The sequence below is a fragment of the Alosa alosa genome, chromosome 11 (genome assembly GCF_017589495.1).
Source record: "Alosa alosa isolate M-15738 ecotype Scorff River chromosome 11, AALO_Geno_1.1, whole genome shotgun sequence".
Classification (NCBI taxonomy): domain Eukaryota; kingdom Metazoa; phylum Chordata; class Actinopteri; order Clupeiformes; family Clupeidae; genus Alosa; species Alosa alosa.
In genome coordinates, this window is record NC_063199.1 from 13,708,279 (window position 1) to 13,723,278 (window position 15,000).

Genomic DNA, 15,000 nt, shown 5'->3' on the forward strand with positions numbered 1-15,000 from the left:
TCTGGAGGTGAGAGAGAGAGCGAGACAGAGAGCGAGACAGAGAGCGAGACAGAGAGAGAGACAGAGAGAGAGAGACTGATCAAAAGAGAGTAAGATCAGGTTATGGTTATGGTTATGGATTTGGCAGACGCCTTTGTCCAAAGCGACACACAAATACAAAACAACATAATATTTAAAATTGAACAGGGAACAGATTAGAATGTTGGTCAAATATAATAAGGAGAATAGTAATAATAAACAACAATATCAATTCAATAGCCTAATAAAATAAGGGGAAAAGCAATAATAAAACAATAATGTCCATTCAATCAATAATATAAAAACAATGACATGGTAAGACTACAATAAGGATAATATCAATAATAAACAATAATGTCAAATTAATCAACAGCCTAATGAAAATAAAACAATATTATACAAACCATAACACATAAGAAGCGCTTAAACAACTAAGTACATGTTGAACAGGAATGTCGGAAGGGTTCACTCTAAAAAATGTAGGGCAAATACTTTGATCTCAATCAGATGTAACACTCAGTCACTTTATTTGTGTAAGCACTTGGTGTTTGTCTCCATCATAAGTTAATGTGAGTCATGTGTGAGACTAATGCCTCTGGCAGCAGCAGTGTCTTTCGTTCTGCCTTCCCAGTGATTTCCCTGACTTAATGCATCTATTTGTTACATATGGCTTTTAACAGCTAAAAAGGCCCGGTGTGGGGCCAGCGAACTCTATTGATGGACTAAGTGTTCTGTCACTTTAGATTTTTGTCACTCTAATGTTCATGCACTGTAGAATGGTTCTATAGAAATTGATTCATCAAGCTTCATTAAATGCAATAGTCCATTTATCACTGCAAGGCAATGAGACTGTGTGTTTGCATTAGTTGAAATGTCAGCCATGCAGACAGTGACTGGGACAGAGAGGCATCGATTCTGCCATCTTGGCCATTCACCAGGGCCATTAAGAACGCGGCAAAGCAGAGTGGAGCGGTCCAAATGGAACTGTGACTGAGTGATGCCAGTGGTGGCGCTGAAAAAGCCCAGAGTGATGACCGGTGTGGTCTCTGAGACTGTAACAGTACTGCTCTGGTACCAGACCCCCTGCTGGAGGTGGTGGGAGATGTTCCCTCTCCTGCAGTGACGCTCCATGCCAGTAGACCTTGACTGTAACTGAGGCATGTAATCAACCCCTTCAGGAGCGCAGGAAGAGTAGAGACATGTGTACAGGAGTTAGGGTCTCACCTGAAGGAGTGAGGAGAGTAGACCTCCAACAGCGGGGGGATTCTCGAGACGCCTCTCAGTCGTGTTGGTATGAGTCTCAGACTCCTGTTGATTCCTGTTGAGTTGTCTTGATTTAATAGTCTTGACTGCAACACTGGTCTTTGACAGGATCGCCACCCTTCTCTGTGCAGCAGGGCAACCATTAATGTTGAGGTTGCCCCAGGCATGATGTTTTTGTTGCCAAAGCCAACCAAATCTGGTTGTCACTAGTAACAATTTGGTAGGCAACGGGCAACCATTAATGTTGATGGCAGAATGTAATAGCTATGATAATAAATGAATGAATGAATGAATGAATGAATGAATGGTTGACATATGACATATGAGAGGTTGACATATACTGGATGGTAAGGGATGTGCAAGGATTGCTAGCAGGTGTCCTATGTCCACAGTGGGCTCTCCAGGCCAAGATCACGACAGGCCGGGCTTCAACGTACAGGACACCCAGTGCCTGCTGGACAAGGTGGGCGCCTCAGAGCTGGTCATCGACCTCATTGTCAGCACCAAGAATGACCGTGTGTTCCAGGAGAGCGTCCTACTGGGCATCTCACTACTCCGAGGAGGCAACACAGAGATACAGGTACAGTGGTGGGACAGACACATTACTAGGTGGGGTCTTCAGGCATATCCAAAATGTCTTTAAGCATATATAAAACATCTTCGAGCATATCCAAAACGTCTTTAAGCATATATAAAACATCTTCGAGCATATCCAAAACGTCTTCAAGCATATCCAAAACGTCTTGAAAAGTTATGGTGAACTTCGACTAATTATATAAATAAATCATAAACTGCAGCACTGATGCAGTTATTTGGTGGATTTGGTGGACATTAAAGATTTATTTTATTCTATTCTACTCTAAAACTTAGTGTGTAAAAGTGTGTGCATCACAGTCAAATTATTTCTTTTATTCATTTGTCAAATCAGGTGATTTCTTTCTTCCCTCGTTAGAAATTCTGTTTGTTAGGTTGCGAAATTCATCAGTCATCACATTTTTCCTGTTTGTTTATTTCTTCTTTCCCCTGCTCAGGATTCCTTCTACAACCAGCTGTACAAGCAGAAAAAGTCTGAGCGCTTCTTCAAGGTGTTCTACGACCGCATGCGGCTGGCCCAGCAGGAGATCCGCGCCACCGTGTCGGTCAACACCTTCGAGCTGAGCAGCAGGAAGAGGGACGATGACGCAGAGGGCTCAGAGATCAGGCACAAGAAGCAGGGTGAGCCGCAGCAACCCATCCCGCTCCCTGCTTCTATCTATTCTCTCTATCTCTATCTATCTATCTCTCTCTCTCCTCTCTCATCCCACCTGCACTCGTATTGTTCCTGTGCTGTTTCACACCCCTGGCTCTGTGCTTCTTCCCTCTGGCCTGACTGAGCTTAAGGCCTTGGGCTGGGGCGGGGTCGGTGTTGTGTTGTGTTGTGTTGTGGAGCGGTGGGTCTGCACCCACCGCTCCCTTCCTCACATTCCTCCAGCTCCTTTGCTCTCAGTGGGGTTCGAGGGTGTGGGAAAAGACACAGCGGTTCGCTAGGAATGCATAGGAACTGGGCCTGCATGTGCGAGGTTGATCCAAATGAACCGAGTCACACAAAAAAATCTGAGGGAATTAAGTGTCTATTTCTGTCTTACGGGGAAAAAAAGTCTTGCGTTTAAAAAAAGCCTGAGGAGGATGTGAAACAGGCGGCTCTGAGCGGCTGACTGGTGTCTAGAATCTAACGCCACTAACTAGTAACTCATGCATACAGAAGTACAATTGATGGGGACGTACTGTATGTGTGCATCTGTTGGCTTTGAGAGAGGCTGTGTGTGTTTGTGTGTGTGTGTGGGTGAGAGAGATTGTGTGTGTGGGTGAGAGATTGTGTGTGTGTCTGTGTGTGTGTGTGTGTGTGGGTGAGAGAGATTGTGTGTGTGTGTGCGCGCGCGCGCGCTTGTGTTTGTCAGTGGTTCAGCAGCTCCTCGCCCACTGCACGTGTCCCATGTCACAGATCATATGAGGGCCAGCATCAAAGGCCCATTGTGCAACAAGTGCTTGTTTACGAGAAGCGCTGGCCTGATGCAGGAGAAAAGAAAACCTCCCCAGTCTGTGTTTCTGCCTCTCACTAGGGGCCCAGCTAATGGGATATCTGAACTCGAGGTTTTATAAGGTCTTGATTGGCCCAGAAGTGGCCATTTAAAAATAAAGACAAGGCCAGTGCAAGTGATTGCAATGTCTGCTCTTGTTTTGTGGAGATGTACTACAGTGTGTATCAGAATATGCCATCTCATCCTGGGAAGATACTGCTATGGTTACCATACAACAATAAAATGGAGGACTACACTGGTAAAACATTTTCCCAGAGAGATTTTAAATGGAGACTGAAGTAGGGCTTAATCCAGATTAATTAGTCAAGGCTAGTGTAACCTCTACTTAACTGATTGAACTGTAAGGTCATGAAAGTCTTACAGCGCCCCACTTGATTATCAGGAGAGAATCACTAGATAAACTTTAGTTGATCATGAGATCCTACTGTGTGTATTTTAGAATGTACCATCTAACCATGGTCTGTTATGTGTTTGTAATGATTGCCATAGAACAACTAAATGGAGGACTAGATTAGGAAGAAAGGTTGGGCTTGATCCTGATTAGTTAGTCAGGCTAGTGTGACTTCTACTTAACTGATTCTGAACTGTAAGGCCCTGAAATAAAAGCTACAGTATTACACTGGATTATCAGGAATTAAACAACACATAGACATTCATTGAGCATGAGATACTTCTGTTACACAGCAAACATACCTGAAATGCTGTTTTCTTGGAAATCAACATTGCTCCCTAAACTGAATCAGGATTCTCAGAAATCTGGATAAGCACTCCCTGTGATTCGTATGAGGGAAAGGCTGATAGAATCTGATGGCTGCATATCTAATATGCTGGAAAATGTTGCTGCTTGAATTGTGCCACAAAAATATTGTATGTATGTACAGCTTGTACAGCCAAATCATGATATTTGCCTACTATTATATGACCTGTCAACTGTGATAATTCATCGCACTGAAATAGAAATACGCCCCATGATTTGTAGGGAAACCCCTCATTGAGATTTTCAGTTTCATAGAATCAGTGGCGGTTACAACTTCAAGATCTCAAAATTAGCTACGTTGAAATACTTAGATGATTGCCAAACAAAGACCACCAGCAGCCTTAGTCCAAATAGTCAGTTTCCACTGCATAAAGCTGCATTCTTATATGTTTAATGGCTTAGTTACTTCTATTGGATTGCTTATCTTTGATCTTGCTATCTGATTCTGGATGTTTGTTGCACTCTTATTGTCCGTGTGCTGTTTAGCACTCTTGGTTCTGCCCTGTTCTTGGTTTCTTCTCCCCAACACTTAACTGAGAATAGAATATATCTGCCACTACTTTAGTCCATGATTCAGAAAGTATAGTTCATAGCAACAATTATTCTCAATCTAGGAAAGAAAAAAAGTTTTGTCTCTTAAATTTTCTCTCTTATCTTCCTCCGTTCTTTTTTTCTCATTTCTTCTCTCTCTCTCTCTCTCTCTCTCTCTCTCTCTCTCTCTCTCTCTCTCTCTCTCTCTCTCTCTTTGCTCTCACTCACACACTGACATACTCCCCACCCTACCCCCACAGGGAGCGACTCTCTCCATCTGAAGGAGGACATGCGGGGGCAGCTCAAAGAGGCCTCCTCGGCCACCTCCAAGGCCTACAGCACCATCCGTAAGGAGCTGGACTCGGAGCTGGAGATGGTGGGCTCGAGCGGGGACGCCTCGGACCTGGAGGAGGAGATAGAGGAGACGCAGATGAGCGCGCCCATCACCATCATGAAGCCCATTCTGCGCTTCCTCCAGCTGCTCTGTGAGAACCACAACAGGAACCTGCAGGTCAGCACCTCCACTGGCACATCCCTGTGCTGTACTGCTTGTGGTCATTCAGTTGTATGGCCTGAACCAATTCATGTTTAAATGATCATGTTATGCAAACAGTTGGATGGACAGGATGTATTTAAATAAGAGAAGTGTCTCATATAATTTCATGTCATTATTTAAACTGAAGAATCTTGTCTTGTCAGGATGACTGCGATGACGGTCATGGTAGAGTAGAAATAGTCCAATGTTCTACTGATGCGAGTGGCTTTCTCTTGTGTTCCTTAATGACCCACAGAACTTCCTGCGCAACCAAAACAACAAGACCAACTACAACCTGGTGTGTGAGACACTGCAGTTCCTGGACTGCATCTGCGGCAGCACCACCGGCGGCCTGGGCCTGCTGGGCCTCTACATCAACCAGAGGAACGTGGACCTGGTCATCCAGACGCTAGAGACCATCACCGAGTACTGCCAAGGGCCCTGCCACGAGAACCAGGTGCAGGGTCCACTCCTCCGCTCTCACTAAAACCCCCTTATCCACCTACCCGCCAAAACACCAGTCCTCTTCTCAGAGTTACGCTCTCAACAAACACTATTACAGAAAAGGGGTCATCAACCCAAACACATTCAGACCAGGCACCCCCTACACCAAACAGTGCTGTGCTGATGAGGCCTCCAGTCACACTGCAGACCTCAGACAAGTGTGCTATTTCCTCAAAGCCATGTCGCTGTGCTGATGTAAGGTACTCTAATGGGCTGATTAGAGCTCCTCCCAGCATGCATCAGAAGTCAGACCAGAGAGGGGGCAGATGAAGAGGAAGATCCAGAGAGCCCTTCTGATTAATGGCCGACCTGGCTAACTAATAGAGAGAGCAGTTTATGCAGAGGTGGAGATGTTGCCCATTTTCATCCGTAAATGAAAGCGGACCGCTCTCCTCAGGTCACTTGTGTGTGTCTGACGGCGGCATAAATCCAGGAACCGGGCCTTTTTTAGAGGATGTGTAAAGAGGATGCCTGGGTGCACTGGGACTCCGTGGCTGTCTGTTCACCGCTGCCCTAGTGCACTGTCCCAGTTTCTTCACACTAGCCCCTCAACACTTTCAAGGACACACACACACTAGGCATGGGCAGGGAAGGGTGTTTTATGAGTCTAGTGCAGATAGTTATTTGAAAAATATTATGCTAATTGACTTATAAGTTATGTTATAGGACTATATTGTGTGTTTGTGTGTGTGTGTGTGTGTGTGTGTGTGTGTGTGTGTGTGTGTGTGTGTGTGTGTTTTTTTGTATGAAAGAGAGAGGGACAGTGTGTTTTTACGTTTATGTGTGTTGAGTGTCACAGTTGCTCTCTGGTTTCCTTCCTCAAGACCTGCATAGCCAAGCATGAGTCCAACGGCATTGACATCATCATTGCACTTATCGTCAATCCCATCAACCCCCTGGGCAAGCACAGGCTGGACCTGGTGCTGCAGCTGAAGGTAGCGCTGCATGCCATTCACACACACACACACACACACACACAGATTTCAGTATTTCAGTCAGTGGAACCTCTGACCCTGTGCCCTCTCTTGTCACCCTGCACAGAACAACGCGTCCAAACTGCTCCTGGCCATCATGGAGAGTCGCCATGACAGCGAGAACGCTCAGGAGATCCTGGACAAGATGAGACCCAACGAGCTGGTAAGAGTGCCGCACTGATCCAGCGGACCAGCTAGAACAAATCAGGTGCAGGCGGTGGCCAAAATAGCTCCATGTACAGTATATGTTAGGGGTTAGGGCAGTCAGTGAGGCCATGCTGCAATAAGTGGGGCATCATGGGGGGTTTGTGGTGGGCGTTTGTGTGGGTGAAGTGGGAGCTGAGTAATGTGAAGCGCTGCGCTGCGCTCTGCTCTGCTCTGCTGCCCAGGTGGACGTGATGAAGGAGGCCTATCAGCAGGGGGTGGACAGTGATGATGAGGAGGAGCTGAGCGGAGACGGGATCAGGTCCAAAGACGTCGGACACAACATCTATATCCTGGCACATCAGGTAAGAGCAAACACCTGTTCCCATCCCATCCCATCAGCAGGGAAAGCCCCAGAGTGGAGGCAGAGTGATGGAGCAGAGATGATGTAATAGGCTGCAGTGTGAGAAGTGATGCTGGTGGGAGAGCTGACCAATGCTGAGGTTATTGTGGCCACTCAGATGCTGCTCAATACAACAGTGTCAGATGGACTATACGGTGCTTCATATACTGGTGGAGACGTTCCAGAAGTGGGGAGAGTGAGAAAGATGTGATGTGCATGAGGTTGTTGCCCTTGTGAATAATAGTTTCAGTCCAAGAAGGCATGAGACACAATAGAATGACCCAAGGTTGCCTGTTTTTCTTATTTAATAAATTCACTGCTGTTCGTAAGATTACAACTTTTCTAAACTGGCCTCCAAGTATGAATTTAACTGATATGCTTCAACTCTTGTCAGTGTTGTCACTGCCAGAAGCACGAGATTGTGGAGCAATGCTTAATACATAATGTCCAAGCTAAAAGTTCTGCCACTTGTGCCCCTCATTTATCCAGAACCTTCTCTGCCCTCAGAACCTGTATGTCTTCCACTGTCGCCCATTCAGCCAGTCGCTCACCATAGTGTATGGTGGCCTCACTCAAAGCAGGACCTGGCAGGGCTCAAGACACATCTGTGTCTACCTTGAAGCAGGAACATAGCGTCCGCATGGCTTCCAGTGTTTACGGCCTACACGTGGAACAGGATAACTTGGGTCAGGTTCTATTAGCATGGGGAGCAGGAAGCTTGGAGAAACAATTAGCCTGTATTTAAGCAAAATGGTCATACTTTCTATGGGGCCTTCATTAAATTTATAACTGGAAAATGTAAACCAAAACTGGAATATGAAATCTGATATAACTAACATACCCATCATCTCGCATATTTGCTCCTGTGACTTGTAGTGGATTGGGGAGAGCAAGGATGGCCTTGATGCTTTGGTCCAGGCATCCAACAGTCTTTATAGCACAGCACACAGCATTTCATTTTCCCTGCAAAGCTTCACTAAATTTAGTTAAAACAACAGATATTCCTAGGCGGAGATATCAGATATCAAAATGTATATAAAACGCTGGAGGATGATGTAGGAGGTTGCGACCCTATGACATTTTAGTCATTGATTCAATCAATGTAATTTGAGGCTGACCTTGTAAATAATAAATATACACTTAAGTTCATCGCAAATAACATGAAAAACTGTTATTTCCCTCACCAATGAGCACTACGTAGAGGTCCTTATAAATATCAAGAGGATCTCATAAACCTAGGTTTTTCTATTTAGGATGAATCACCCCTGAGCCTCTTCGCTTTGGGTTTCTTTTCATCATAGGACTACTTCTACCAAATAGCCCTCCTAGTAGTTTTTCTATTTAGGATGAGTGAACCCTGAGCCAGCTCACTCTGGTTTTCTTTTCATCCAAAGACTACTACTACAAAATAGCCTTGACTCCCTCCGGAGGAGATTTTTTTTTTATTATTTTATTTTACTCACCGAACGTTCGCCTTTTTGCTTGATCACTGGTTCTCGCTCCGACGTCTTAGGAGAATTCCCTTTCAGTAGGATCCCGTCACCGGGGGTCAGAAGATCAGCCCTCTCGCCTTGCTGTCTCAGACAACCAAGGGATTTCAGGATTCCAAATCCAAGGTCCTAGACCTCACCGTGTACGGTTTTTTTTTCAGGAAGCTGGTTCTGACCCCAGATGTTGGGATCCCGGGACCTCTCGCAATTCTGTTAGGTAAATCAATTCGGAATCAAGAACATGAGACAGGAGCCAGTGATCAAAATCATCCAATTATATTGAATCTTTGCAAAGAGTGAGGAAAGTACAACACAGCTGGTTGAGTGCTTATATACTTCAGTGGCTATACAATTCAAGCGTGACTACTCCCAATGGGTAGTCACTTAATCAAATGTTGGTGGTTTGTTACCTCACTTGTTGTTGTGAGCAGATCTCTCATATATTAGAATCTCATGCTTCTCTGAGTATTATCTTATTCTAGGGCTAGGGCCTGAATCACCAGGGGAAAAAAAGATATGATGGGCTGTAGCAACCTAACAGCCCTGGTCTGCTTGTAAGTCTCTGGTTTACCCGTTGCTGCGTGTTCAGCTCCCTTACGGGTGTTTCCAGAGGCCCATCCCCAGAACCAGGACTGAAATATCACCCCCCTCCATTTTGTTCCAAAGGAATAAAACAAACACTTAGGACTGTAGAAATTATTCAATGACAATTGTAATTCAATGGCTCTTTTAGCATTGACAGTAAAACAAACAAAAATAAAATATTTAAAGCATGTTGACCAAACACAAACCAAAACAAAACATGTTGCCACTCTTGACTGAATTAATATGGTATGCTATCAACATCAAAGCATCATTATAACAGAGAAGTTGAGACTCCTGACAAGCAACACCTTCAAATTGGTCGAACTTAGATATAAAATATCTTTAACTTCATAATTCAAGTGTAATAAACTTCTTTTCTCTTCTCCACTCTCTCTCTCTTTACACTGGCTCCCTGACCTTCAAGTGCAGAGATAACAACCACACACACACACACACACACACACACACAGACACAGCTAAGTCAGAGGAGATCTGTACCTTATGGTTAAGTGTGTTAGTGCTTTCCGTACCAGCAAGAGTGCCCTCAATGGTGACCACAGAATATCCTTTACCTTTGTGAAAAGGAACAACTCAACAGGAGAGAAGGAATTAGACTTCAAACTCTTGACAAAATCTTGGCTTTAGTTTAGTTGAGAATAGTTCAGTAAATTCAAACAAGTTTGAATCCCAAGCAAAAACCCAAAATAATTATCTTATTGAGGTAGCAAAAAAAAAGAACAATTCAATACAAATAACAGTCAGATGCATCTTTCTTATGTGTATTCTCAGTTACAGTCTGTAACAGATATGTGACCTTCATGCATATCAGCTGGCCAACACACACACACTCTCACTCAGGCCTCATGTCGACTGACAGGAGGGAAGACAAAGACAAAACGAACTCAGTCTTTAGTTGCAACACATAACATGTAGCCTATACTTTTAGACGGATTCTTTCTTCTAATTATTTTGTGGTATTTTTGATTGCCTGACACACAATGTTAGCAGCACTGGGATGTTTTGAATAGGCGTCCCCACCTTTATCTTAGTTTGGCCCAACTAATGCTGCTGACCATGTGTGGCTGCCACAGGCAGACAAAGCTGCCAAGTAAGTTAACTTCCCCTTAACAACGCAGATGAGGCGGAAGTTTTCTTAGATTCAAATAGCTTTGCAGCTCCGAACATACCTGTCAACATTTAGCTTTCCAAAAACGGGAGATTTTTTTTTAGGGGGGCAGTATTTATACCGGATCTGTGTTTGCATATTTAATCGTTTCATACACGTGTTTCAACACTGCATTTCGATTCGTTGCTTTTACCTTACCATTACCTTACGCATGCCAGTTATGTATCCGCCAGCTGCCTGCCTGCAGTCTACTTCCAAAACTCCAAAGCTGCTTGCTGTCAGATTTGGTTCCGAGGCCACAAGTTCAGTGTATCAACAACACTCAATAACAGTTTATGTGATGTGTTAATCAATTAAATTCCCAACAATTTCACAACAGCTAGTTCTGGAGTAGGCCATTCAACTAGATAGATAGATAGATAGATAGATAGGTAGATAGATAGATAGATAGATAGATAGATAGATAGATAGATACTTTATTGATCCCCAGGGGAAATTCAACTAGCCCGCTTGCTTACGACGAGACGCTGCGCAGTCGACCCCGCTTCCTTATTTGAGTTTTGGGTTGCCAGGTTTTAGCCTATGACAAAACGGTTGCAATTGAAACTAAGTGATCGTGTATTTGTAGGGTGTATTTCATACACAATCTGGCAACCTGAATGGATCAATGATTTTAAAATGAAGTTTGATGGCCATGCAAATTCCGGGAGTTTTCCGGGAGAAATAACAAAACGGGAGGGTGCTGGGAGATGACCTTGAAATACGGGAGAAACCCGGGAAAAACGGGAGTGTTGACAGGTATGGCTCCGAACAAACTATGCCAAAGCAGGGACAGGTTGACACTCAGACATGTTAGTATCAGAGAGTACCTTTAGCAGACAATTGCAAAGCAACACATACACATAACCCATAGGTCAGAAACATACATAGACATACATGTTGAGACATAAACTGACTCATGTTCCTGATTGGTTACCGTAAAGTGACTGGTCTCAAAATTTGACAGATTGTCCAATTTAGCAAACCCAGTGATGGTGATCTCTCGCCCAGACCCATACTCAATCATCTGTAACTCTCAGGAGATTCGTTGACTTAGACCGTTTTTGTGTGAGCACACAATCTGTTCCTTGTTTCGGGGGCAAAATGCCCAATTCTGTCAAGGGCCTAGATAGCTTACAGCTGACAGACCAGCGTTGCTGTAGCGTATCACCCAACGTGGACAGTAATCTTGCTCAACTGAATCTCCCTTGTTGTCCAGCCAGGGACTGTAGCACTTTAAAGGAACAAAACGTACTACTTACCAAGAGCGCGTCTTTCCAGTGGGCTGAGGGATCACACACAGTAAGTTTGGTAAAAAGAACAATCCTTAATTCAATAGATCAATATAATCCTTATCAATCTCGGTAGAACCTCCATAAACTGATGGTAATTTTGATACCATAGATTTAATAGACACCCAGTCAGACCAATACTATTAAAAATCAGGAACAGAGTTTATTTACAGTGATGCGCATCAAGGGAGAGACAGCATGACTTCACCTAAAGATCCATCAGCTGCTCTAACTAGACAAAGAAATAGTTAGGGAAGTATCCTTCAGGCTTAGAGGATGTTTTGGTCATCCTTCACATGGACTACACTGAATCAACCTGATTGGTGGCAATCCGGGAGCAGATAGCTACTGACGCAGCCATGCAGAACAGTAAAACACTGCAAAGTCATAATATTCCCGCTTATCTCTAAATAAAGTCACACACAGATATACACAGGGACAGTACAGATATCATACAGTCATTACATAGAATCATACTTTTAGTATCAAAGTGACCCACTAATGAGAAATGCAGAACATGAAACCACATATTGAAATATTGGACATAATGCAGAACATTAAACCACATATTGGAATATTGGACATAATGTTCTATTCCACTTTCTCTCAACAAGAATCTTAGACAATTTTTCTTAGGTGCCAACTTCAATCTTTACCCTTGGGCTATGTTTCTAGAATCTAAAATCTGGGCTGTGGTGTGCTGCAGTGACAGACCTCGACACTAAGGGTCAGATTCAGAGTTTGAGAATCTTTGCTAAGATTGAGGGCTCCGTCTAGTGCAGACTGTGTTCTCTCTTCCTGCTTTGGAAGCAATGGTTCATTCATGAGCTCATTAAAGTCTAACGAGCCCCTATCATGGGTTATGTCATCGGTCTTTTAGAGGATTAGTCCTCATTTCAGTATCATTAGTCAGAGGTTCATTTTTTTTTACAAAAGAATAGTTGGAGGGGTGTTTTAATAAGGCCATTTCAGATTAGCTGCAGAATTTGATCAAGACTTACCTGAAATATGTCACCTTCAGTGTAATTTGACATATTTTATTGACTGCCATGGGTGTGATAAGTTATTCATTTACTTTGACTATGCATGTCTTTCTCTCGTCAACATTGTGTTACAACAAAGGTACATCTACTCATGGACCAAAGCAAGGTACCTGTGGGTGGCTTACTGTACTGTTTCCCTCAGAACACACACACGCACGCACCCACGCATGCATGCACGTAAAAACACACACACACACACACACACAATAGTAACCCAAATACACCCATTTGTAACATATGCACACACGGTCATAGATGCCATCAGCATGACCATGCCCAAGGAGATAACTACTCATACTCACATTCTTTCATACTGCACGCATATGGCTCATGACTGCTATACAAGTCATGAACACACATGCAGACGCGTACACACACACACACACACACACACACACACACAAGCACACACAACACACATACACACACACAGCAAACAACACACACACACACACACACAAGTACACACACTCAGCCCTCACACACTCAGTTATATTTATGGGTAAAGCTGATAAGAGCTCAGGGTGATGGTTTTGTCTGACATGCACAGCTCTTAGGGGGATTAGTCAGCCAGTCTGAGCCTCGTTCCCCTCTCCTCTCCTCTCGTCCCCACCCCACCCCTCTTTTCTCCATGTGAGGAACATAAAATAGGCCCTCGAGGTGCTGAAAGCTCTCCCCTGAATTCTCAACTCAGCCAGTGATGGAAAAGTACCAGTCATTTTCTACCTACTGCTGGTCCTACTTTTAAAAACACTACTGTGCTTCCGTAATGGATGTGATCAATTATCCTGAATCCCTGATGATCACTTGATGATCACTAAAGTTGCGTTTTCTGTCGTAAGTGATGAACTTTAAAAGTGTCTGGTTACAGGAATTGGACATGGATTGACTGGAAATTTAGTATTTCATAACTGTCACTAATGTGTAAGATTAATCAAAAATTGTTGAGGCTGTCAAGAAAAAACAGAGCACTGCACAAGCTATATATGTAACGTATTTAACTTCACTTTGGGTAAAATTCAATAAAGATATTTACTGCTCTTGCAAGTGTTTTAAGTTAAGCACTCTAACGGTGTTTACGATGGGTAGACTGACAGTTAGTTTCACTTTGTGGCTAACAGAACTGACACATTGTGGTTGTGAAATGGTAAAAATACACCACGCCACAAGGGCCCCACTTTAACCCAGACACCAGCGGAAGAGTCTGGAAGACTTCCTGTGACACTTCACCTCTCTCACTTCTAAAATAGATGGGCACAGGGTCACTACACCTCGTGTTTTTTTTTTTGACATTTTGTTGGTCAGATGATTGTAGATTTGTTTCGATTTTAAGTGCCTCCAAGGGCCTTGGGTTTCTTTTAATGAATGATAAATGATGGTTAAAAGCATTTCGTATTTAACAGTGTTTAAATGATAAATCCCAAATGCCTCGTGCTATTTGTTTGGTGTTTTGCAACTTTCAAGCAAGTCAACTTTCACCTCATGACAATGGTCTGGGTGACGATGACTCATCATGAGGTTCACACACACACACACACTCACTCATATACACACACACACACACACACACACACACACACACACACACACACACACACACACACACACACACACACTCACACACCTACATGCAGTCCTCCCACTGTACTCAGTTCAGCTTGGGAGCACGATGACGTACAGTCCACCCCCCCCTCCCTATGACTTGGAGTCCCATGACCCTGCCCGGGCCCTCCCCAGCTCATGTGTTGCTCAGCCAGCTCACTGCTCAGCTGCCTGGGCCTCTCACCCGCCCATGTCCCGTCAGGTGGTGCGGCGCAAGGAAGGAGGCGGAGGAGGTGGAGGAGGTGGAGAAGGAGGCGGAGTGTCCTGCAGGAGCCATGGCGGGAGCGAGCGCCCGGCGCACAGACGGCAGGTCAGGCTTGTTGGTGAACCCCTGCGTGCCGGGCTTTCTCTCGCACAGACTCCACTCTGGGTGGTGGATGGATGTCACAAGGCGCTGTGATTAGTCATAGCTTAGCCATGCTCACTGCTCAGCTCGGCACCACTCCAGCCAGTCTGTTGTGAGGGGAATTAGCCTCCGCCGGGTTTCAGACGGTTCACATCATCTCTGCCTGATCTCACTCTCACCACTGGGCACCACTCACAGCACACAACTAAGGCCTTTTAAAAGAAATGAAGCAACATCAACTAAATAAACAAGTGAACAATAAATCATTTA

General features: G+C 44.3%; 1 protein-coding gene across 2 annotated transcripts in view; it reads left to right on the top strand.

Moving 5' to 3' along the window:
* Nucleotides 1-1,613: 1,613 nt before the first annotated feature.
* LOC125303185 (inositol 1,4,5-trisphosphate receptor type 2-like) overlaps nucleotides 1,614-15,000 on the top strand; it is a 36,033-nt gene continuing 22,646 nt past the window's right edge. Inside the window, exons 1-7 of one of the 2 annotated variants that reach the window (XM_048256760.1) lie at nucleotides 1,614-1,861; nucleotides 2,313-2,496; nucleotides 4,908-5,158; nucleotides 5,439-5,639; nucleotides 6,511-6,621; nucleotides 6,728-6,823; nucleotides 7,050-7,169. In XM_048256760.1, coding sequence (XP_048112717.1) covers nucleotides 1,664-1,861; nucleotides 2,313-2,496; nucleotides 4,908-5,158; nucleotides 5,439-5,639; nucleotides 6,511-6,621; nucleotides 6,728-6,823; nucleotides 7,050-7,169 — 1,161 coding nt within the window. In that variant the 5' untranslated portion in view covers nucleotides 1,614-1,663. The remainder of the gene's footprint in view (nucleotides 1,862-2,312; nucleotides 2,497-4,907; nucleotides 5,159-5,438; nucleotides 5,640-6,510; nucleotides 6,622-6,727; nucleotides 6,824-7,049; nucleotides 7,170-15,000) is intronic. The other variant, XM_048256759.1, reaches the window with a different exon arrangement.